The sequence below is a fragment of the Prunus persica genome, chromosome G8 (genome assembly GCF_000346465.2).
Source record: "Prunus persica cultivar Lovell chromosome G8, Prunus_persica_NCBIv2, whole genome shotgun sequence".
Classification (NCBI taxonomy): domain Eukaryota; kingdom Viridiplantae; phylum Streptophyta; class Magnoliopsida; order Rosales; family Rosaceae; genus Prunus; species Prunus persica.
The window spans coordinates 11,222,361-11,246,156 of record NC_034016.1 but is presented as its reverse complement, the minus strand read 5'-3'; the positions used below and the strand labels follow the sequence as shown (position 1 = coordinate 11,246,156).

The 23,796-nt window shown below is 38.0% G+C and overlaps 2 protein-coding genes and 1 pseudogene across 3 annotated transcripts; 1 reads left to right on the top strand and 2 right to left on the bottom strand.

The window, feature by feature from the left end:
* On the top strand, positions 5,055 to 8,033 carry LOC18768000 (annotated as a pseudogene).
* Positions 9,936 to 19,980, bottom strand: LOC18768727 (probable protein S-acyltransferase 23). Of its 2 annotated transcripts, none has more exons than XM_007199718.2 (13): positions 19,482 to 19,980; positions 19,061 to 19,201; positions 17,523 to 17,635; positions 16,952 to 17,031; positions 15,851 to 16,014; positions 13,710 to 13,848; positions 13,511 to 13,610; positions 13,093 to 13,150; positions 11,728 to 11,805; positions 11,497 to 11,595; positions 11,316 to 11,394; positions 11,086 to 11,234; positions 9,936 to 10,325 (listed from the first exon to the last, which is right to left on the bottom strand). In XM_007199718.2, exons 1-13 carry the CDS (start codon positions 19,713 to 19,715, stop codon positions 10,137 to 10,139), a joined length of 1,623 nt encoding a protein of 540 aa, XP_007199780.1. In that variant the 5' UTR covers positions 19,716 to 19,980; the 3' UTR covers positions 9,936 to 10,136. The 2 variants fall into 2 exon arrangements, with proteins under 2 accessions (XP_007199780.1, XP_020425788.1); XM_020570199.1 differs by having other exon boundaries at positions 13,520 to 13,610; positions 19,482 to 19,938.
* LOC18768759 lies at positions 21,016 to 23,054 on the bottom strand. The gene is made up of 3 exons (XM_007199999.2): positions 22,782 to 23,054; positions 22,126 to 22,285; positions 21,016 to 21,499 (listed from the first exon to the last, which is right to left on the bottom strand). The coding sequence occupies exons 1-3, from the start codon at positions 22,917 to 22,919 to the stop codon at positions 21,306 to 21,308; spliced, it is 492 nt and encodes a 163-aa protein (XP_007200061.1). The 5' UTR covers positions 22,920 to 23,054; the 3' UTR covers positions 21,016 to 21,305.

Genomic DNA, 23,796 nt, shown 5'->3' with positions numbered 1-23,796 from the left:
TCTTGGTGTGTAAGGAAAGTAAGTCAATATCCACAAGTCACGCCAACACTCCCCCTCACGTTGGTGCATAGATGTCGCCAATGCCCAACTGATCCAGTGAATTGTGGAATGCTTTACTGGAAATTGCCTTTGTCAAAATATCCGCCAATTGATCCTCAGATTTCACAAAAGGAAACTGAAACACTTTAGCCTCAAGCTTCTGTTTGATGAAGTGTCGATCCACCTCAACATGTTTAGTACGATCATGTTGAACCGGATTCTGTGCAATGGCTATAGCAGCCTTGTTGTCACAAAAAAGATTCATTGTGGATGTAGGTTTATACCCAAGTTCAGTAAGCAACTTTCTTAACCAAAGAAGTTCACAAATGCCTTTAGTCATGCCTCTGAACTGGGCTTCTGCACTGGATAAAGCTACTACATTCTGTTTCTTGCTCCTCCATGTCACCAAATTACCTCCCACGAATGTGAAGTAACCCGATGTGGATTTTCTATCTGTTACATTACCTGCCCAATCTGCATCTGAATAACCATCAATATTTAGATGACCATGCTTTGAGAACATAAGTCCTTTTCCAGGTGCAGACTTCAAATATCTAAGTATCCGAAGAACTGCATTCATGTGGTCTTCACTTGGAGAGTGCATAAATTGACTGACAACGCTCACCGCATAAGCAATGTCTGGTGAGTATGTGACAAATCGATCAATCTTCCCACTAACCTTTGGTATCTTTCTTTGTTAGTTGGAACTTGATCCGGATATTCTCTAAGATGATGATTTTGAACAATAGGAGTGTCCGCAGGTTTGCAATCTAGCATTCCTATGTCCGTCAACAAGTCCAAGACATATTTCCTTTGAGAGAGAAATATGCCTTGCTGCGATCGAGCCACCTCAATTCCCAAGAAATACTTGAGTCCACCTAGATCCTTCATCTCAAACTCAGTAGCCAAATAGTCTTGTAGCTGTGATATTCCCTGTTTATCATTCCCAGTAATAATCATATCATCAACATAGATTATTAATGCTGTTACCTTCCATTTTCGATGTTTCAAGAACAGAGTATGATCTGAGTTGCACTGTTTGAAACCATTGTTCTTCATTGCCATGGTGAACCGTCCAAACCATGCACGTGGTGACTGTTTCAATCCATACAATGCTTTTCATAACCTGCAAACTGTTCCAGTCTGAGTAGTATTATATCCAGGAGGAATGTCCATGTACACCTCCTGCATGAGTTCGCCATGTAGAAAAGCATTCTTTACATCAAACTGGTGTAGTGGCCAATCTAAATTAGCTGCAAGGGACAATAAGACTCTGACGGTGTTTAACTTTGCAACTGGTGCAAAAGTTTCTTCATAGTCTATACTATAGGTCTGTCTGTACCCTTTTGCCACAAGTCTTGCCTTGTATCGCTCGATAGATCCATCTGCATTATGTTTTATAGTAAACACCCATCTACATCCGATAGTCTTTTTTCCTCGTGGTATAGTCTCCAATGTCCAAGTCTGATTTTTCTCAAGAGCTTTCATCTCCTCTTTTATAGCTTGGACCCACTTAGGATCTTTCCATGCTTCAGAGACCTTGGTTGGAATATGGATAGCAGACAACTGATGCACAAAAGCCTTGAGTGGTTCAGACAGCTTCTCAGTGGATACATGATTTGCAATTGGATACTTGGATGTCTTGCCAATATCAGGTGAATAACGGTTTGGTGGCTTCCCACGATTTTTCCTGAAAGGTAATTGATATCGAATAGTTTTATCCTCTAAATGAACAAGTCTAGTAGGAGTATTTACCTCAAAGATATTCTCAAGAGATTGGTCCGTTGGTACTGTTGAATGAGAGGGGGGTCTTCATCTTGTTGTTCTGAGTTGTCTGTAAGAGTATGACTCGAATCAAAAATATCTTCGTAAGGGTTAGGCGATCGATCATTGTTTGGCAGAGAGCATTCGCACGTGCCAGACTCGGGACGATCGATTGTTATTGTTTCTTGGCCGAGAGCAATCTTCATGCATAGATGAATATCCTCATGTTCCAAGCTGCTCCAATTGAGCTCTTCACTTGGTATCTCCCCCTGAAGAGTAGAATTGGATGCTGGGTCATAGAAGAACATATTTGATTCTAGAAAGGTGACATCCAAAGTGACATAGGTTCGCCGAGTATAAGGGTGATAATATCGGTAGCCTTTCTGATGAGTGGCATAACCCAAAAAAACACAACGAAGCGCACATGGATCAAGTTTGCTTCGTAGATTTTTATGGAGATGAACGAAGGCCACACAGCCAAAAATGCGAGGGGTAAGCACCAAAACAGAGGGCAGAGGCCCGTGTTGCGCGAGCACTTGTAATGGAGTTTTGAAGTTCAAGACCCCAGATGGCATGCGGTTGATAAGGTGGACAGCAGTGACGACGGCATCATCCCAGTGATGACGAGGAACATGGCCACCAATAAGAAGAGCACGGGTTGTTTCAAGGAGATGACGATTCTTCCGTTCGGCAACACCATTTTGTTGTGGTGTCTGGGGGCAAGTTGTCTCATGAATAATGCCATGTGTCTGGAAGTAAGTCTGAAAATCATGATTAACAAATTCTCCACCTTTGTCAGAGCGAAGAATCTGTATTCTAGCATTGAACTGTGTTTCCATCTATTTGTGAAAGGATTGGAACAGGGAAAACACTTCATTCTTATTTTTCATCAAATAAAGCCATGTCATCCGTGTACAATCATCTATGAATGTGACAAACCAACGAATACCGGATTGAGTAGAAATAGGTGAAGGTCCCCAAACATCAGAATGAATTAAAGCAAAAGGAATAGTACTTTTATTCATACTTAAAGGATAGGATGCTCTATGACTCTTGGCTAAAATGCAAGTGTCACATTTAAAATCTGAGTCCTTAAATACAGAAAATAATTCGGGCAATAAGTGTCTCATATAACCAAAAGATGGATGCCCCAAACGTCGGTGCCAGAGCCAAATTTGTCGGTGCTTGTCATCAGACGGATGCTTCACACTATTGGCACGTCCCATACTGAAGTCATCCACATAGTACAGCCCCCCTCTTTTAGTACCACGCCCAATGATCTCCTTGGTGAGAATATCCTGTAGTAAACAAAAATTGGGATAAATTAGTGCACAACAATTTAGTTGTTCAGTTGCCTGACTCACAGACATTAATTTATTGGACAAAGATGGAACGAGTAGAGTATTAGAAAGGGACAGAGAAGGTGAAAGGGCAACAGTGCCGGCCCCTATCACAGGATAGGTAACTCCATTTGCATTGGCAATACTTGTGCGGCGGGGTGTAGTGGTGTGCAAAAAATCATTCGGATCAAAGGTCATATGATCAGTAGCGCCAGAATCAATTATCCAACCAGTAGTATCTCGTAGATCAGAAGTATGAAATGCATAACCACAGTTACCTGAGACATCCGGAAGCGCGGGACTATCAGGAGAATCTACCTGCGGGAACAAGGCTAATGGGGGTTCGGTAGAGACAAGAGCAGCACAGCCGGAATTACTAGCAGTTTCTCTGAGCTTGCGAGTGCGGAGGTCCTCCCACCAATCAGGATAACCATTTAGCTTAAAACAGGTGTCACGGGTATGTTTGAGGTTGCCACAGTGCGTGCAACCACTTCCATCAGTCGGAGCCTTGGGACGGGAAGGTGGGATGGTTTTAGGAAGTGGCGCACCAGCAGCAGTAGCATATGACTGGATCTGAAGGTGGGCCGCAGTAAAGGAATTATGGGGCTGTCTGGCACGAGTAGGAGGACCTGATCGAGGCACACTCTTGGCCGCTAAGCCAGCACCAGTGGCTCGATCGGATGAACCCATCATCACTGCTTGTCGAACATCTTCACGGTGAACATAGGCATAAGCTTGGTCAACAGTAGGGAATGGAGTCATGTGAAGAACATCACTTCGGGCCTTATCAAGACGATCATCAAGGCCATCCAAAAATATGTAAACTCAATCTTCCTGCAGAATATCATTATAACTCTTGATATCACTTTCATACTCCATCATATTTGGACGACGAAAATCAATTTCTCTCCATAAGCTTTGGAGAGTATTGTAATAGGTTTCAATGGAGCCACCAGCTTGTCGCATACGAGAGACTCGTCGTTTCAGATCATAAACCTGAGAGGTGTCAGTGCCATCATAGTAAGTTGTGGCAATTGCATCCCACACTGCTTTTGCCATCGAAAATCGAATGAAATTGCCAATCAAGCTCTGCTCCAGAGAATTGATGAGCTATCCCTTCACAATAGAGTTCTCGGTGCGCCAGCGAGGAAACGTTGGAGCGGTCGAAGGAGGTTGTGGAAGATCACCATTAATATATCCCAATTTGTCTTTGCCAGAGATATACAACTCTACAACTTGGGACCATAGGGCATAGTTGGTGCCATCCAACTTTATGCCAATCTGTGCAGCGAAAGCTTCATAGGTAATTGTCGTCGGAATCGTTGTATGATTCGGGTTCAAGGTCGTCTTCTGAGTCGAGGTCGGGGTCGTCTTGGTAGGATCCTGATTTAGGATCAATTTCGAGGTCTGAGTCTGCATTTGCATTAGTTGAGCCACCTGGGCACTCAACTCGGCTATGGTTGGTTGAGAAGGAGAGGAAGAAGCAGTAGTGCTACTGCCATGAGGATTAGAAGAGTCATCCTCCCCCATGGTGGCGGCTAGGGTTTAAAAACTAGAGCCAGCAATCCCAAGATCGCCGCTCTGATACCATGCTAAAATATGAAAACTATGAGAGAATATTTGTTTGTGGGAATTTTCTGTGTATTCTTCTCCTTGTATGAGGTCATATTTATAATACAACAAAACCTGAATGGGCAAGTAAATAATAAATTCCTAAATCCATTTACAGTAGGAAATCAGGAATTAAAGTAAATCAATTACAATTATAATAGGAATTATTGGTGTGTAAGGAAAAGTAAGTCAATATCCACAAGTCACGCCAACATGAGGTTAGGGTCTGCGTCTTAGCTGGGGAGAGAGAGAGATCTGAGGGTGGGGAGATGGAAAGGGAAGGAGGGAAAGGGAAATGGAGGAGGAAGGGGAAGGAGGATTGGGTTCTTCAAGTTGGGGAAGGGGGGTTTGGCTCTAGGTTTACTCTTTTTCTTCAATTTTTTCTCAAAAAAATAATTTTATAAAATAATTTAACCGAAAATTGGATAAAATGTTGAGGATTTAGAAGGTATGGGTGAAATTGGAGAAAAAAAAAGAGTTCATATCCTTAATTTTTTTTAAAAAAAAAATATGGGCAAATCGAAAAGTTAAGTACAATTTCAGGGGGTAAATTACTAATATACTCAAATTAAAAATATTGATGAGGACTCGAGATAATTCCGAAACCCTCTCTTTTTAATTCATTGAGGACTCGAGATAATTCCGAAACCCTGTCTATTTAATTCATTGGTAAGAATTAACCCACTGAAATAATTTTTTGGTAAAAATGACGAAAAAAGGAAAAGCCCAACCCTTTCCCGACATAGCGTTGTTCTCTTTGTTGCCTATAAACGCAATTAGAAAGGAAATCTAATTCGAAACTCATCGAAACAAAGTTTTTGTCGACTGGATCATCATCCACGCACTTGAGAGCTCCGCCGCTCCCTTTCGAGATTTGGTCTCGCTTCCCAAATGTTGAAGGTTGGCTGAGACTCACTGACTCACTGGGATGCTGAAGATGATGATGCGGAATATAGCTGCTTCTTCTTCTTATTGCACCAGCAGGAGACGGAGAGGTATGCCTTGTCTTCACTCTAACTGCACTGTTGTTGTTTTCGCCGACGATTACTTTGCTTTCCTTCACTCTCAACCTTCTAAACAAATCAAATCTACAAGAATCCAACTAGAGCAGCCAGTGAGAAACTCACCCAAAATCACAACTGTTGAGGATGCTTTCAATGTGTTTGATAGAATGCTTCAAATGCCTCCTCCGCCTTCAATTGTTCGTTTCACTCAAATATTGGGTCAAGTTGCGAAATTGAAACATTATTCGGCCGTCATTTCATTGTATAACCCAATGGATGTGTCGGGAATTGGACCTGATGTTTGTACTCCAAACATTCTCATAAATTGTTATTGTCATCTAAACCAAATGGGGTTTAGTTTATCTGTATTGGGAAATTTCTTCAAACTTGGTCTTGAACCAGATGTCTTTTCTTTACCTTCAACTCTCTGATCAACGGCTTTCTTCTTGAGAATAGAGTGGCAGAGGCGGCAGGAATTTTCAACAAAATGATTGCGGGAGGTAATTGTCAGCCTAATGTGGTTACTTATGGCACAATAATAAGGGGCTTTTGCATGAAAGGTAACAACAGTGCAGCTATTCAATTGCTTAGGAAGATGGAGGAAGGGCCTTGCAAGCCTAACCTAGTTGTCTATAACACAATCATCGACAGTCTTTGTAAGGATACACTAGTTGATGATGCATTAAACCTCTTCTCAGAAATGATGTGTAAGGGTATTGCGCCAAATGTCATTACCTATACATCCTTGATTCATGGAGTTTGCAAATTAGGCAAGTGGAAAGAAGCTACAAGGTTGTTGAATGAAATGGTGAGTAAAAATATCTTTCCAGATGTGTTCACATTCAGCGTCTTGGTAGACACACTTTGTAAGGAGGGAATGGTTGTGGAAGCAGAAGGCGTGGTTGAGATGATTCAAAGAGATATTGATCCTAATACAGTTACGTACACTTCACTCATGGATGGTTACTGTTTGCGAGGAGAAACAGGCAAGGCGCAAAATGTTTTTGAACTAATGCTTAGCAAGGGACAGATGGTTAATGTTGTTTGTTATAACACATTGATAAATGGATATTGTAAGCTTAAAAATATAGATGAGGCCATGATGCTTTTTCTGGATATGTCTCATAAGGGACTGGTTGCAAATACCATTACTTATAACACTCTTGCAGACGGTTTTTGCAAAGTGGGTAGAATAGATGATGCACAAAAGTTGTTCTCCAAGATGCAAGCTCGTGGCCAGCTTCCAAATGTTCAAACTTATTCTATTTTACTGGATGGCCTGTGTAAAAACCGACAACTTTCTAGGGCAATGCAATTGTTTGGAGAGATGGAAGCGAAGAAGTTGGATATTGATATTGTGATTTACAGTATTCTTATTGAAGGTTTGTGCATAACTGGAAAAATTGAATCTGCAAGGGATCTCTTTTGTGGTTTATCATCAAAAGGTTTTCGACCTGATGTGAGGACATACACTATAATGATTACTGGACTCTGTATCACGGGCCTTACAAGTGAAGCAGAAAAGTTTCTTATCCAAATGGAAGAGAAATGCTGTTCTCCTGATGATTGCACCTATAACACAATTATCCGAGGGTTCATCCATAATAAACAGACATCAAGGGCGATGGTACTTATTCAAACAATGGTAGAGAAGGGTTTTTCTGCAGATGCGTCAACAACAGAGTTAATAGTTAATTTACAGTCGAAAGATGAAGTGGATCCTGCTTTGTTGCCGTTGATAAAAGGATCACTGTGAAATTAATATGCATCTGTGGACAATGAAATTTGAAACTGCTGCACCTTTGACGACCATGAAGGCATTTCAGTGGTTTGTGCGTATGGTAGGAGGTGAAAATGCCTTCTCACTTGAATCCTTAATTTCTGGCATTAATTCTGTTTAATTTGATTTCTGTTGTATTTGTATGGGACAATAGGAGAACCTCTGTTTCAACAAAAAGATCCCATGCAAACCATTGTTCACTGATGCAAAGGCGCAATTGAAGGTCAACCCAATGCAGCTGTGCATTACATTGCATTTATTAAGGGTTATATTGTATCATTTTGGTTACAACACATTGAAGGTTTCTAGCATGTGAACCATGAAGGTTCGGGTCTGAATTCATGTCAATTCTAATTTAGACATTAATTGATCCCAAATCCTTTCCTTTTTTCATCATGCTGGGATTGTATGAATATATAGTCAATGGCTTTAAATTCTTATTCAGATATGTATGCATTGCTCGGCCTATATTTTAGATTTGAATTTTTCCCTTTATCTATGATAATTTATTTACTTTGTATTCCTAGCTATCACTTTGGCAATTCATTGATGTTCTGGAGAGGAGTGTCTTATATTTGGGATAGGGGCTGAAAATGATATAGGGGCTTTGGCAGGCTTGACACTTGCAACTGGAGGGTAGCTCTCCAATTTGATTGTGTATCTGATTCAAAAGTTCAATGTGAAGGTCATTGATACTGCTCAGATGTCTAACATCGTTAGTGGTTCTTCCACTTTTTTCCCAGTACAAATGCGAACCTTAACGTGTACTGATCCGTAATGTGAATCTTTATGCTTTTCAATACAAACACCCCTTTACGACTTAGCAATAGCCAATCTACAATGTTATTAAAACAATAGTATCTCAAAAGAGACCATAAATTCACATACATAAATAAAATGTAGGCTTAACTGGTGATTTGCCCCTTAAATTTGTACCTAAGTTTCGTTTTACACCTTACTCTTTTTTTTTTTAGAAAATTAAGGACTCGGACTAATTTTTTTCTCCAATTTATCCGTCGACGTCAAAATCTGCCACTTCCCATCCACTCCGCCATCAAGTTGGTATCTTGGACGAGACACGAAATGACAAAAGTAACCTCAAACTTGACGACATGATGGATGGGAAGTGGTAGATTTTGACGTCCAGGGGCAAATTGGCGAAAAAAATTAGTTTGGGTCCTTAATTTTCTAAAAAGGATGGGGTAAATCGTAACCTAGGTACAAGTTCGGGGGTCAAATCACCAGTTAACCTTATTTAATACTAATATGCTAATATAATTTGGCAAAGTCGATATTTTTAACTAAGAGCATCTTCAATTGAAATGCCAATTCCAGCGTGGCAAGTTTTAACCCAAAAAAATGACATTTTAAGTCTTCCAACCATGATGCCAAACCCTAGCTGGATTGACGTCCTTCACTTTTGTCGTCAAAAATGACGACCGCACATGTTGAGACGTCTTTTCCTTTTTTATTATTATTTTAATGCTGAGCCTGCTTCCTTCTCTCCTCCTCCATGTATAGTTTTTAACCCTATTTAATATTTTACTCTTAAATACCGAGCACACTTGCCTTTAAAAATAATAAAATAAAATGTATATTTGACATCTTGGTTGGATAAAGAGTTTTACAATAATGCATATTACCACATCAGCCATTAAATTTAAATTTGATGTTTTTTTATATTAATATTTAAATTTGATGTTGGTATTTGACATCTTTTTTTTCTTTTTTGGTCAAAGAGAGAAAAATTTATTAAATGCGAACAGAACAGTTTACATCTTGGGCTAGGCACTTAAACAGCCATTCAAGACAAACAAGATCCCAGCTGTGACTACCACCAATTCTAGAAACATGGGCTGCCATCAAATGAGCAGCTTGGTTAAATTTTCTCAGAGCATACATAAACTCTACCTTGTGATAATGTTTAGTCAAACACTGGATATCGAATAAAATCCCTTCAATCTCCAAGTCCATGGCGACCTCATGGTTTAGCATGTTAATCAAACTAAGTGAATCTGATTCCACCGCCGCCTTATCATACCCACACTCCAAGCATCGAGTTAAAGCTTCCCGTACTGCCTTTGCGGCCACCATCAACGCAGAAACACAATGCATATCCTTAGTGCCTCCCGCACTAATGAAACAACCTATGCCATCCCGTAACCAACACCCCCACAACCCACCCCTCGCGCGGCCTGTTTGAGCCACCCATGCACCATCACAATTGAGCTTGACCAAAGCGGGGGGAGGGCCAGTCCAGACAGGACCTGGTACGACACTAGGATCACCATATAGATGTGTCTCCAAAAACCCCATTACCTTTTTTCGTTTTTTTGTTGAACGTAACAGAAACGTACACAGGCTGCTTCTTGAATTATGAAAAGGAACACAATTACAGAATAAAAAGATTTCATTTCTCTTCTATTTCATTTTTTTTCAATTGTACATATGGCTAACTGGAAATGGAGCATGTACCAGTAAAATGACCAGGGATTCATGTATAAAAATTGGGTAACAAATGGTGGGAAAAAGTACAAGCAGGTACAGATGGAATTTCCAGCATCATCCACGGCCTAAGACACTGGAGAGCACATAATGCTAACTGGTAACTTGCTGCAATGGAGGCCAAGCAATTTCATCATCATCTGTGTGGCCCTGAATAAGAAAATCAGCACAATTCTTCCTGCACCCATGGTTATATGGGTTCCGGAACCGCCCATCTGGACCACGAAGATACCCATAACGAATAGCATTCGCCAATTCATTGGTGGTGATATTTCGAGCTATCTGATTCACAGATATGAAAACTACGTTATCTATATATACTTACTACTTTGAAGGAGTTTAAAAGATGATAATTGTAAATACATCTTGTATAAATTCACGACTTATGAAGGGATCAAAAATCAAAACATACCAAAGTCAAGGAACAAGAAAGCAAGGAAAATTAACTTTAAATCTAAAAGAGATGTGAAGCCATATTTTGCATCATCCAATTGATTCATTAATCCATGTCAGCCATTTTCGTTTCTCTAGTTAGCATTCGCTTACATGATGCTAAAAGGGACACAACTCAAGAACATGTATGGTACCTTCACTTTCCTACAAATTACTTAATACGTAAGCTTGTAATTAAGGCAGTCCAATTCTGCTTCTCTAAACTTACTCGTCCGTTGGTATCTGCTCCCACACTCTTTTCCCATTATTTAGACAGGTTCTTTAATGGCTATTTTATCCCGCCAATAATCAAACAAAAAAATACCCAATAAAGACGGAAAAAGAGGTAAAAAAAAATTTATATATATATATATTTTCTTCCAAATTATAGACCGTACGAACTGAATCAGATCATTGACTGCAACAGCATACTAGTTAATCCACTTAGAGAGGAAAAGGAGTGCATGTTTCCCATCCAAGAAGATGTAATTGGAAAATAAGTGTATACTTCCCATATCAGAAGATGCAACGTTCAATTTTTTTCCAAGGACCACATATTGTCTTTGCTATATTAAGTTAATATACAGGTAGTGAGGATTCCATCAATTACCTGAGTTGCCTGTGCCACCGTCAGAGTTGTAGCAGCAACCAAAATAATAACGTCCAAAAACAGAAAAGCAACAACACTAGGATGTTGAACTACCAGATGATGAATCCATGTTTCTTCTGTTCTCCATGCTGGCATTGAACTCCAAATCCCTGCATCATGAAAAGACAGCTGTCATCTAGTCACAAATAAAATAAGCATCGCAAAGCTTATAATGTCTGCTACCCACATACTTTGAACTGTAACGGCAGCAGAAATTATCGACGTCAAAGTTCCCATGCAGATAAAAATAAAAAAATCTCGCTTGTTTCTCTGCAAGAAGCATAATGGCGAGGTAGTGAGCTAATGGGACCTCAAGAATCCATAACAAAGTTACATTGACTTGAACTAAGATAAGAAGTTAGCACTACTTACCTTGCCAACACAATTAGATATCCATGGACAATGATGGTCAAACTGTTCTACACATCGGTTACATGTGGGGCAGTGTTTAGAGCGAACAGGCCGAATTATCTGAAGCAAAAGAATGTGAGAAAATATGATATTAATCAAACATGCAATAATTATATGTACCAGAAAGAAGTATCCAAAAATATTATTACGTTTAGTATCATCTTTGAAAACAATTAGGACATTAAAGTTAACCTTGCAAGTGGGACAAAGTTGAGACCAATTTCCCATCCATACAGAGTTGTTGTTCAAATCAATATTCAACAAACGATCCTGAAAAATGTCAGTACGCTATTAGAAAGTGCAGTTACACTAGTAAGAATCAACAAAACCCCATCTGAAGCTGTGTTCGAAACACTACAGAGAACAATCTCTTTATCATATTGAATATGCAGGTTTCAAAATTTCGTGCATGTAGGTGTCTCAGCTATTTTTAATTGCATTATATGGTTCCTTCAATGCCCTATTGCATTAAAGTTATGCCTGAACTATATAATGGCGACTGACTTGTCTTACTTAATTCCAAAATAACACATCCTTTTGTTCTTAATAAATAAGAATCGAGCTTCGAGTTTGGGGAAGAAGATGAAAGTCTTATGTAATTGCAGAATGATGGCTGTGTGGTAGGAAAGAAATAGAAGGATCTTTGAAATTTTCATGGGAAGGATGTGGAGTTTTATGAGTTCAATTTAAGCGCGGCACCGCGAATTCGCTCTGGCTATATAGGACCTCCATTGATTTCTTTTCTTCCCAGTGTTATTATAGACATTTCTACATTTATGCAGATTGGTGGGCTGCTGTCACTATGGATGCTCTTTTGCTTAGGTACGATAACTATAATTTGATGGTCTCTTTTCCGGTTGACAGTAATATTTAAAAATTTTGCATATTCAAATTGTTTGTATTTTTACAATTCAATAGAAGCATTGTTCCTCAATCAGCAAAGCTTTATCAAATTCGTTGGGTTAATTATGTTCGTTACTCAAATGAGACCTAACCCCACATTTGGTTTAGCAATGGAAAAGAAGGAAAGAACATAATATAAGTAAATTCCCTTGATTTCCACCTTTTGGTTAGTAATGAAGATGAGAAAGATAGGGAGGGAAATTTGAAGAAAAGATTCTCTACAAAATATGTGAAATTTGAAGAAAAGGTTGACCGTACTAACAAAAGCTACCAAAATTTTATTTTCTTCTGGTTATTTTACCTTTCTATTGTTCTTAAAAAATTATGTATTTTTTTTACTCTCTCCTTGATTTTCTCTGGTTGAAAGTGAACCAAGCGTAGAGTAAAATAATGTTGTCATCAGATGATATTCAAACTATCAACCTAATCTAAGTTCCAATCAAGTTTCATACCTACTACCTTTTGTTTTATGGACATCGATGGCTTCAATAAAAAAAGATATTATGGTTTTTCTGCTACACAACCTTTTTCCTTGTTGAATTCTGCTACATAACCTTACTTCGGGAAGTTCTTTCATTGAGAACTACTTATAATGAACTTTCTTTCCTATTTGACAGTAGAAATGGTAATAGACTAAACAGAAACATTGCATACCTCTGTGTCTGTATGACTGCTGAATTCCCCTGCTCTTTTTATGTAACCTGGATCTTTACTGCAACCAATTGTGGTAGATAATTGTTTAATGATATCAGAATAAAAGATAGAACGGAAGAACCGCGGTAGACATACAAGGACATGTATCATTAAAGCATAACTTTGCCAGGCTGGTAATCTCACTTGGAAATGTATTAAAGATATTAGGTTCCTCCAAAATAGGATCAGGGGGTTATCTGGTGGTTGGGAAAGAACAACCCTAAGTGCTAAATGACTACCAAATTCTCCAAACCATATGTTCAAGTATCAATGTGAGCTCAAATTTTCTTACTGGCTCAATGACAAAATAAGTATTTCGGAAAAGATAAAAACAAAATTTCAATTGGCATTTAATTATGGCTTCTAGAAAAAGGATTACCTACTGCACCTGTAGAACATAATTAGCGAACCCACAGCTAACGAAATAGCAGCCCATCCCCAAAGGCCAACAGCAGCAGTAACCTTTGTCAGATTAGGAGCTAACATGAGTAAGTATGAAGTCAGTAATGAATGATTGGCGAGGGAACACAAATCTATCTGCAATCTAAAGGAAAACTGGAACATCATAGCTTAACTACCTGCGAGGACAGAGTTCATAAAGAGAATTGTTTGAAAGATTATTGTACACAACAAGATAGGAGCGAAACCAATATCTGCCATCTTCCCACTGCAAAATTTGTCTCTCCAACGGTTACTGTGAGCCCTCTGCTGGTTAGCCTGCATAAAATACAAAAATAATCCTTTTTATAAGAAATTCAGTAACAATGGCCACAGGAGAATTAGCCATGAGCATTACCGAAGTACAGAAAAAGCATAAATCATGGAGCCACTTTTTTTTTAATAATTATTATAGGGGACACTTTCATTGGAAAAATAGAAAGTGCATAGAGCTTTGAACAAGAAACCCAACTAGCTAAAACGGAATAGGCCCTCTACTTGAACCAAAAATATCAACAGAACTGGCAATACCCAATACTGTAAACTATAAAGGAAAACGAACTGCATTCCAATCTGAAATAAATAAAATAAAATAAAATAAATTGCAAAAAGGTCTTGTCCCTAAATCCAAGAAAACTAAAGCCCAGAATCGAACCCTGTCCACAAATGGTCAATCTCTTGCCTTATCACATCCTCAAATGTTCTTTTGTTCTTCTGCAATATTTGTGACCATGTAAAGAATGTAATTTTTTTTTTCTTTTCTCTAATTTAAATCAGAAATGAAGTCTAGCTTTACATTACAAGCCTACTATCTTCAGCACCAAGTGGCCACATAATTGTGCAAGATTGAATGTACATATCAACAGAACACCCTAGACGCACTTCTCCACTCCATCTACCTTGCTCTAATTTTTATAGGTAAAAAATGTTCTTGAGTTTTCAGTTTTTATGGACTAAACTGAAAATCCTGAAAGTATCACCATTACCGTATATTACCAACTATCCCTCTACCCTTATCTCCAGTTCTACTAAATTGCAAGGATTTTTTTATTTTTTTATTTTTTTATTTTGGTGTGTGAGAGGTGCAACAAGGTCTGTAAAGAGGAGTTCAAAAATTCAGAAAACTAAACTAACTATAGCCTGAGGCCTACAAACACCAATCATATCCTCAAAAAGGAAAGACCTAACACTAGGAGTAGGCACTTGGAAAAGACTTAGACCCAACTCAGCCTTAGAGCCCAAGTCAGCCATCCAGTCAACCACCATATTCCTTTCCCGATAAGTGTGATTATTTTGCAGTCCCAAACTTCATTCATTATCTCTTGGCAACCCAAACTAACTGAGCCAAGAGGCTGAAGGTTATTCACATCATGACAGATGAGATGAACGGCAACAGAATCTGCCTCCAAAATTACTTTGCTTAAACCCCACATCCTAGGCCAACTTTAGAGTCTTAGACCACAATATATACCCCATAGCTCAGCATCCAAGACTTGACCATTCCCCAGATGTGCTACAAACCCAGCAACCCACCCACTATACCCCCTGCTGCAATGCTTCATTGAGATCCCTTCCTACAGAAATCAGTATTGATTTTAATGAATCCACTGGAAGGGGGTTGCCAAGCCATATTTAAATTAGTCTACTTCACCTGAAACCCTTATGGCCACATTTGGCGCCTAGGATTGGATTGGAGTGGATAACTCACAAAATTCAAGGTTCAACATACCTTGAATCTAGTGAGTTATCCAATCCTATCCAATCCTAGGCACCATACATGACCGATGATAATTATAAAGTACTTTGTAATCATTCCTATTAAATTAAGTTATCAACTCTTTAAAAATTAAAATACAATTTTCCCATTCAAAGACAAAATGTTAAACTCAATTGAAATAATGTTTTGCATTTCTATTGCACATGAGAAACCTACACATCACTAGAATTTATATAAAAGGATACATATGACTCTCTGCAATTGTTCCAGAAACAAGCCTATAATATGAATGGAAATTCAACCTTTGGGGAGGCATGTGCGTATGTTATGGAAAGAACATGAGAACCACTAACCAATTTGTTTACCTTGTGTATGTACCATAAATTATACTGAAAAATCCGAACAAAGAAAAGAAAATGTGAATGACGACAATGGTGTCAATGAGAACCCACAACACAACCCCATACTAGCAGAACCTTATATTCACATATCTAATTTTCAAGTCCAGTTTAGATTTGGTTGTGAGAAATCTACCAGGAGTGCTAGATATATAAAGTTACGTACAAGGAAAAGAGCGACACGCTGATGACCTTTATCAGATGCAATCTGAACAGGAGTAAAACCAGCATTGTCTTTCACCGTTAATTCCTGCTTAGTACCGGCATAAACAAGAACAGTGCAAGCCTCCACATTTCCTCTTAAAGCAGCCCAGTGCAAAGGGGTACAACCTAATAGCATAGGATCCTCAAGTCATCAGACCACAAAGAAGACCACCAAAATAACCCCGAAAACAAAAGCACGATTAAAAGAAAAATATCAAACAAAAGACTAAATAAGCAACCAACTAGTTACAAAGAGTCATTGAGAAGTTGCAATTTCATTTTTAACATAAAGCATGATTGGAATTGATGGTTCTCTTGAGGATTGGCAGACAGATTTATTAACCATTGAAAAAGAATTAAGTATAAGGAGTATAGAAACATGGGCTGAAACTCTTTTCAATTGAAAAAGCAAAAACCACAAAGTGAAGGAATGATGTGAGCATGTGTCACTAGCAAGTGCATGCAGGCATACAGCGGTTTGTCTTCCTGTTAATTTTTTGCTGGCATTTTATTGTACTACAAATTTCTAAGGCTTTGGATTGTATAAGATTTATCTTCAAAAATTGCAGTGATGGTGCTACCCCTTTTATGTTTCTGGTTTTATTATTTTTGTCCGTTCTTTAATTTATTAAGGCTTTGGATTGAATAATAATTATTTACTTGTGCTGATCTTGTTTTCATGTGTTAAATTGGCCAATTGGCCTTAGAATCTTCTTTAAAGGGTTATAAAACTATAAATTGGGCTCAGAATTCTTAACCATTGCATATCAGGCCAACATTTAAAATAATAAATGTAATTTGGCTCAGACTTCAAAAAGAAAAGTACAAATTATGGCAATTAGGAACCATCCAAATTCTAATCCAACCAAAACCATATGAGTTGGGTCAAGTTGATAAAATACTATTGACAGGTAACCTAGCATTTTTTGGTACCCGCCACTAAACGTGCATAACCACTCTCTTTTACATAGGCAGTTTGACACATTGCATAAACGGCTACGGTAGAAATTTAATTGTACTATTAAACTAACAAGCACACAATGAACAAGCACATTTAGTATACCTTCTTTATCTTGTCTCCCTTGGCTTGCATCTCTAAACAGAAGTAACCTAACTGTATCTGCAAATCCCTTATATGCAGCCCTGGTTGAAAGTATCATAATGATTAATTTTCCTGTAGAGAATCTCACAACAAAAAATTTCATGTTTCCAGATATGTAAGATTGCTGCAAAGAACATCATAATTTGATCAATGACTTCAATTTTGCTAATCATATGTGACAATTTTGTCACATTTAGGCTCAGCCAATGATCAAAATAGACCAATCAACATAATTGGAAAAGATAAAGCAGACCAAAGCCCCACTAGAGTCTATCACAGTGTACATACAAAAAGGTACATAAAAATTAGCTATTCCCCTTTTCAGTATAAACAATAAAGAACTAGTTCAATCATTTATACACTCCTTACCACATATGCAGAAAACTACTTGAGAATGAACAAATTTAATTCATGAGACTGCAGGTTGATACTGGAGCAATTGAATGATTAAAAGCATGATTTCAATGTCACAGAATTTCTATGTACACGAAAACCATGTCAATATGCCACAGTTAATGGCCTTTTAGCATACCAATGAAGAGGACTCCTCCCCTCATTATCAGGTGCATCAAAATCAGCATGATACTTTGCAACAATGTGATTCAAGAAAGATGTTTGCCCATATTGAGCAGCAACGTGAGCTGCCTGCAGTAATTCAAACAAGTTATGAAAAAAGAGAACTATCGGCACAATACATATCCATTGCATGCATGATAACATAATAGTGGCTTTATAAAAGAAATCATACTAAATATAGTAATCATCGATAAGGCAATAATAAGTTCCTACATTTTTTGTTACTAACATAGCCATGAATGTGTATGTCTGTGTATGCATATAACAGAAAATGCTCTTGCTAGACATTCTGGCAGCATAAGATGCTTATTGTTGCCGAACTGTGAATCTGGACCATTGATCATCTTTGTTCTAGCCTGACTGTTTGGTCCAGATTCATCGGTAACATAAACTTCTTTTTTCTTTTCCACATTGTCTAGCAAGTAAACATTTCTAGGATGTCTGGCAACACAGTGCCGGTCAACCTGCAGTGCAAAGGCCTGGTTATCCACAATGCTGTTAACAAGAAATTTCTTAGATATGTATATACTTCATGGCAACTTGTGTTGAAGACTGGACTTCATTTTCAGTCGTTTGATCTCATTAATGGCCAATACTTAATTTAAGCAAAACTAATGACAAAGACTTATGACCAATGAATAGCCTGCTTCCTTCCTCGCCTACGTAAACCATCCAACCTCTCCACTCTCAATTCTTCATCTCCGTCCAAATACAATGGTGGAATCAAGGTTCTAAAGGTTCATATTGTTTAGTGCTTACAAAATGATCTCAATCTCAATCAACTGAAAGTTAAAAGTCCTCTAAAAGAAAATAACATAAATAAACATAAACCCAGACACATGAACTGAATAAATTAAAAAATCAATAACACATGCATTTCCCACAAACACGTGTAGAAGAGTAGGACAAAACTATTGAGAACTACTTTAAGTCAGAAGAGTAAGGAGCAGGACATAGGGAACCAAAATAGATATCACAGGATGAGCATCGTTCAGGGAATTTCCTTTTCAGCCTCATCCTAAATTCTCTCCTCTGCTCTTCAACCATCAAGCTTCTTTAATTTCTTTTGCAAAAATCAAAGGTGGTGGCTGGTGATATGACCATTTAGAACTCCAAGAAGTCACAGAGGACCATAATTTGGAGATTCTTCTGAGGTAGAGAGAGATGTATCATTTCAGATGAACAGAAGATATGGTTGTGGAGGATTTGGTGCAAATAATTGTTGGGTAGTCCCAGTTTATTTGGGCGGAAGTCAAGAAGTAAGAACTGAGATTGGAGAGGTGGTGTAGTGTTGAGAAGTGAGGAAGAAGCAGGTTTATATCCACGGAATGAGGGTCTCTCTCATTATTTTTACAAAAAAAAAAAATTTCATAATCCTTGCATAATCAAATACCAGGCTTATCTTATTCGAAATGGCCAATACTCAACCAAAAGGGAATTAAGAAAAATAAAAAGAAAATGCATTTGAAAAGAGAAAGTAAACGAGAAAATTACCCGGTATCCATTTACATCAGCAGCCTCAACCCTAGCTCCATTCTGCAAGAGCACATCCGCCGCCGCAATTGCACCCTGCACAGCTGCCCAGTGCAACGCTGTCTGTTGTATATTCTCAGTCGCATTGACATCGCCACCATGCTTTGACAACATCAATAAAAAATATGTTCATCCAAGTCAAACCGACAGCGCTACACAATGCAGCAATCCAATACCAAACGTACAACAAACAAGCTCAGCCAGCTCTTATACCAAACATAATCCCAGAATTTACCCCAAAACAACAAAAATTCAACATTTTCACACAAACCCACTGCATAACTCAATCTTTCCTAACAAACCCACCACAGAATTCAACTTCTTTTACAAACCCAACACAGAAAAACAAGCAAATTCACAGAAATAGAAACGGCATAAATACCTCAATTATGTACTGAGCTATATCGGGGAAGTTATTAAGAGCAGCCCAATGGAGGGCGTAGTAGCCATGGACGTCAGGGTTGGAGAGAGAGGCACCGTCTTGTTCGACAAACTTTCTCAGTTTCAGAAAATCGCCATAAGCAGAAGCGGAGAAGACGTCGACCACCGGCACCTCGGTAGGGTTTTTCTGGGTTTTGGAGTCCGATGACACCACCTCTATCTCTGAAGAAGCCATTTCTTGAGAGCTAACCGCATAAGGGAGAGTAATCTGTATGGGGGATCGAGAATTTGAGATTATACAGTTTCCAAGTGAATTGGGCACGGTTTATTGCTGAATTTGGTGTTTGCGAATTGAGCTTTCTCTGCCTCTCTAGAAATGGTGTTCGAAAATTAACTGTGTATTTTGATGTTACGTGTGTATTTGGAAATGGTGAAATTGATGGTGATGGTTTCGTTGCATCATGCATCAGCATGAATCATGGTGAATATATCAAAGATAATTGAATAAAGGCTTTTAGGGTTTTATTACTTTACCAATATTGGAATGTAAAAGTAAACGCGGGTTAGGTTTGGCCAGTTCGCCAGGCCAATAAGCCCACATTTTTTACCCAAGTTCGAATTCTGCTACAGGTAAATTAGATTAATATGGAGTAATTTAGACGATCACTTAAATAAATATATATATATATATATATAAAACATAAAAATAGAGTATTTTTATTCACTACTTTAACTCATGATGTACTTTTATTATCTTTCTCGTTGTTTGACACGCGTGCATAAACATAACTATGATTTCATAAATATAAAGAAATAAAAAAAAGGTAAAAAGCAATCTTGTTAAGCTGATTTTTATTTTATTTTTAAAAGGAAAAGGAGATATATAACTTTTGTAGAATAGTCCTAATAGCCATGTGCCTGTGGTATTTCTTTTGAATTTTGTTCATAACCTTTTTTTTTACGGATGTTACGATAATTTGCAACAAATGTCTCCCATCAACCCTAAAATTCTTACTCTTCTCTCTTGAATCCAAAAATTCCCTAAGCCAAGTGGTGGTGGCTACAAATGTTGTTTTAATTAATATTGGGAAGTTATATTTTCATTAGAAAAAAGTTTTCATTAAAAACCAAAGCAAGCCGGCCGGTTCAGTCCGATTCAGTTGGGGTTGACAGTTCATCTGTTTTATGCCCACCCTTTCATTTCAGTTCATCCGTTTTTATGCCCACCATTTTTATATTTTGTGCTTTCTGCACGAGGTTAAACGTAAGTTGCATACAATAAAGCTTGCTCTGTTGTGTGGTACTCCCAGGACAAAAGCCAGCAAAACACAAAAAGACCAACAATAAGAAATATGAAGAGGAAAATGAATCAAGGGCTGTTGTTTGTGTTCTTTAACACACTACTTGCTACAGAAACTGAAACTGGCAGTACCAATCATGCGCAGAGCATGTTGTAGGGCTGGCCAATGTGGCAACCGCACTCAATAATTACTCCATCAGCCAGCTATGTAGGATACTTTTGCCAACAATCAAGATTTTCTACAGCTAGAGGCATGTCAACATGGCTTCTATCACATGTTAAGAGAAAAGGAACATATAAGTACAAAACTCTGAATAACTAGATAGTGTTAGGTGTGTCCAAAAGAGAAATATACTAAAATTTCCATTATATTCACATTTGTTGAACGCTCAAATGAATGATCATGGCAGATGTTCTTAAAACTGAGCTAAAACTAAAGCTCGACAACTTGTGTCTAGCTTGTGCAGCAATAACTTGCCTCAGTAGCTGTGCAGGAGGAAACCTAAGTAGCTGTGCAGGAAGATGTTAAGTAGATTTATCAGGCTTATCACTTTCCTGTTCAGATTTAGAATCTTCCTTTTTCTCCATAACCTGCTGGATTCCTTCTTGGTACCCATGTATAAAACTTTGAAGAGCATCTTTATATGCAGAAGCTCTTGTCATGTAGACACGCTGTAGAGCAGGCTTTAATGTCTCCATTCCTCCTCTAGCAGCCACAGCTATCAGTTTTTATTGCCAGACAAAAACATTAAACATAATCAGATTTCAAACCCATTGAACTCTAAAACTCAAAGATTTCAAACACAGTCAAAGGAGAAACGGAAGTTTAGAGACACAGGCAAAAGACAGTATACAGTAAATCCAGACACAAAACCAGCCTGAAAGAACTGCCATATAACATAAGTATTTGCTTTATATTTTCCACCCTTACGATATTTGTTGCTCAAACTGGTTTACTTCATCATCCGTGCATTATCTCAAAAAGATGAACCACTTTCAATCATGATGAAGCAAGTATAAGTATAATGTTTCGAAGTTATTTGGATATACAAACCACTTTTAAAAGTAACTTTCTAACCTACTGAGTTCAAGTACTTACAGCAGATTTGGTGCACATAAAATATTTGAAAGGATTTAATTATTATTGTTTATGCCAATTTGCGTATAAATATAACATGACACTAAATGTGACTCAAATCAACAAACCAAAAGCAAAGATTCTTATGCATCAATAGTCATCTTCATAGTCATCTGTATGCATACACCATGTAAAACAACTAGGCTTTTGATTAAGTTATAATTATGACATTGATTGATATGGTAGCATAATATTGACATTACTTACCAAGATCCTCTAATGTTGAGGGTTCTTTCTCTTTAGCCGGGCCCTGTGGTCTACCAGGTTTATCTTCACTCTCTTCATCCTTAAAATCATTAGGTCGCAGTTCAGGACCAATATCCCGAACCCAGCTGGCAGCATACAGCCTAGAAGCCTCCTTCAACACCTGACAGCCAATACAAGAAGGTATAAATTACCATCCTTCATGTCAATACCACACATTATGAGCTTTAACATATTCCAAGCATTGAAACAAGTTCATATCCAAATGAAAACAAAACAAAAACTCTATCTAAACCTAAAAGAAGAATAAAAGAAACAATAGCCAAATATTTCACCAGCTCAGATGGTCAGAAACAAAATATAAACTTTGACACACAGCACCTTGAATGTCAAAGCATTCTAAAAATTGAACCCAACCCACATTTTTAAATAAACGCTTTTGATCAATAACACTTTTATCAGTACTGCTTTCACCAGAAGCAATCCAGAGTACGCGGGGACTTGTTTCTTTTACTTCATAAAGTATATGAACAATCAATCAAGCTCTACTTATTATTACTTCAAAATAATCATGAATTAGATAAATAAATCAATTGGGTATGAATTTGATCAACTGCAAAGCCCACAACTTGTGTAATGAGAACCAAAGAAAGGCGTACCAAGAACCGCTCATTCCATGTGAGCTTGCGGCGCTTCTTGATATGAGGAGGGTCTGGCAGCGAAGATGGAAATGCAATCTCTTTCAGATCATAGCGAACGTAATCGTACAGCTTCCTACACACCACCCTCACCTTCATTTCTATAACGCCGCTAACTTCTCACTTTGTACCCAATCTTCTAGCCTTCCAGTGACTTCCATATAGAGAGAGGCTTAAAGAAGAATTTCGAAGAAGAAGAAAGAGGTTAGAGAACTGATGGAGTGGAGCGGCTGCCGAATTGGATGAAGATGAAGAGGTATCCATAGGTCCGTGGGCTCATGGGTAGGTGGGCTGAACTAGCCCAACCCAAACAGTTCGTCAAAAAAAAAAAAAGATAGCAAAAGCCTCAAACAAAGCATTTCTCAAAACCAATACGCAAAGCACAACGTGATAAAAATTTTCCTTTTTTTTTTTTTTATAACACAAGCTACATTCCCCGAGGGTGGGATTTTGGAGGTTTTTATTGCTCTGTGCGAAAAAGGTCAATAATTTTGAACACAAGATTTTAGGTGTAAAAGAAACTTCTCTTAATCACTTGAATTATAATTCCATGAAATTTTTTTTAAGATTTAGACCTTGAGAGAGAGATGTGTGGCGGGTAACTGAGAGATCTAAAGATTGTGACATTGTATGGGAAATACAAAGAGAGAAAGAAATTTTATAATATAAAAATAAAAACCCACCTACGTCTTGGCCAGCCAGATATCATTAATTTTTCAGTAAGATTATACAACCGTATATAATATTACCAATCCACTCATACTACAAAATGTATATATTTATTCATATTATATCCTATAAAGTATAGACTCATCATCTGCCAATATTAATATTAATATTCATCAACCAAATTCTGCTTTGCCACTAACTGATCTCTCAGTACTTGCACCTCATGAGATTTCGCAATGAAGCAATACCCTACACTTGCGATAGATGCCACACTTTGCACGCTCAGTGCCACGACTTCACTCACTAA